Source organism: Meleagris gallopavo, assembly GCF_000146605.3.
Source record: "Meleagris gallopavo isolate NT-WF06-2002-E0010 breed Aviagen turkey brand Nicholas breeding stock chromosome Z unlocalized genomic scaffold, Turkey_5.1 Chr41_random_7180001930176, whole genome shotgun sequence".
NCBI classification, from domain to species: domain Eukaryota; kingdom Metazoa; phylum Chordata; class Aves; order Galliformes; family Phasianidae; genus Meleagris; species Meleagris gallopavo.
The window spans coordinates 1-1,277 of NW_011101021.1; the positions used below are offsets into that span (position 1 = coordinate 1).

The 1,277-nt window shown below is 63.5% G+C and overlaps 1 protein-coding gene across 1 annotated transcript; it reads right to left on the minus strand.

Annotated features, from left to right (window-relative positions):
- Positions 1-10: 10 nt before the first annotated feature.
- On the minus strand, positions 11-1,271 carry LOC109364239 (adenylate cyclase type 10-like). Its single transcript, XM_019610878.1, has 3 exons — positions 1,186-1,271; positions 833-937; positions 11-222 (listed from the first exon to the last, which is right to left on the minus strand). Exons 1-3 carry the CDS (start codon positions 1,220-1,222, stop codon positions 35-37), a joined length of 330 nt encoding a protein of 109 aa, XP_019466423.1. The 5' UTR covers positions 1,223-1,271; the 3' UTR covers positions 11-34.
- Positions 1,272-1,277: the final 6 nt, after the last annotated feature.

Below are 1,277 nucleotides of genomic sequence, written 5' to 3' on the forward strand. Positions count from 1 at the left end.
AGGGCTCCCTCCCCCCCACTGCTTCTCCCACGCCTCAGCGCTCCTGTAGAAGCCCTGCACAATGCTGGAGACAAAGCAGTTCCCCTTGGCTCTCTGCAAAAAGCAGGGTGGAATCCAGGAGGCTCCCACGGGAGACGCTGCGCATCAGCACGACACTGACTCTGCCTCCTCCTAAGGACACACCTGCAAACTTCAGGATGTCTCCTCCAAAATCCAGCACCACTGCAGATAAAGAGAAGGAAAAACAGAGTTAAAGGGACGCCTTCTTCCAGGAGCCGTGGGAAGAGCCACTGTACCCTGAGAGGACCAGCGTGGTGGTGCGGGACCAGGGCACGGCTCCAGAAAGCCCTGCTCCCAGGGCCGCTGCAGCCACAGCCCTGGAAGCCGCATAGCCAGCAGGGAGGCAGCGCCTCGAGAGACGGTGCACGGCGTGGTGGGAGCAGGAGGGCACCTCTGCAGAGCGTCTGCTCCAGCTTTGCGCACTGCTCCACTCAAGCAAGCCACCCAGAGCCACTTGCCCGGGGCCACATTCGCAGGCCTTGTGAAGACCTCTGAGTGCGTCTGGGTGACCCGCCGGCCTTCCTGGGCAACCTGTGCCACAGTTCGGTCAGCGTCACCGCAGAGGCCTCTCCTCCTGCCCAGCAGAACCTCCCGCCTTTCAGTTTGTGCCCACCGCCCTCCTTGGTCCTGGGTGCCGGGCCCCACCAAAGACAGCCCGGCTCCGGCTCCTCCCCCCTTCAGGGAGGCAGGAGCGGGCGGCCCAGCACGGCTCTCTCCACAGTGAGCGAGCCTCGGGGCTTGATGCCCGACAGCCCAGCAGCACGGCTCTTACCCTCCAGAATGTCCCCCATGTAGGTGTTGAGGGCATGCGCCAGCTCCTCAGCTCCTCTCTCGGGTCCGTTCTGCTGGACACACTTCTCTGCCAAGGCAGTGAAACCTGCCAGAAGGACAGCCACAAATCAGGACGCGTCTGCGTGCACCTGTAGCTCACCCCTTCCCCAGCCCCGGCTCAGTGCTCGTCACAGCCATGGCTGACAACCCAGGAGGAGCTGCCCGCTCTTTGGGCAGCACGGCAGGAGGCCTGCGCAGTGACAAGATGGCTACCCAGTCTCGGGGCAGGGCTCCCGAGGGCCTGGAGCGTCCTAAGGGCTCATGTCCGTGGGGACTCTGCCATGCCCAGCCCACCTGAGACATCCGCCAGGAGCAGCACTCCCTCAAGCATCTTGGGGTAACTAATGTCCGTGAACTCCTCACGGAGAAGGAGGTTGGGAAGGAAC

Excerpts from the sequence above, each read along its gene's own strand:
- LOC109364239 (XM_019610878.1), bottom strand. The coding sequence starts at position 1,222 with ATGCTTGAGGGAGTGCTGCTCCTGGCGGATGTCTCAG. Across the intron at positions 938-1,185 it reads GCTCCTGGCGGATGTCTCAG|GTTTCACTGCCTTGGCAGAG; the intron begins GTGGGCTGGGCA and ends TCCTTCTGGCAG. Across the intron at positions 223-832 it reads CATGGGGGACATTCTGGAGG|TGGTGCTGGATTTTGGAGGA; the intron begins GTAAGAGCCGTG and ends CTTTATCTGCAG.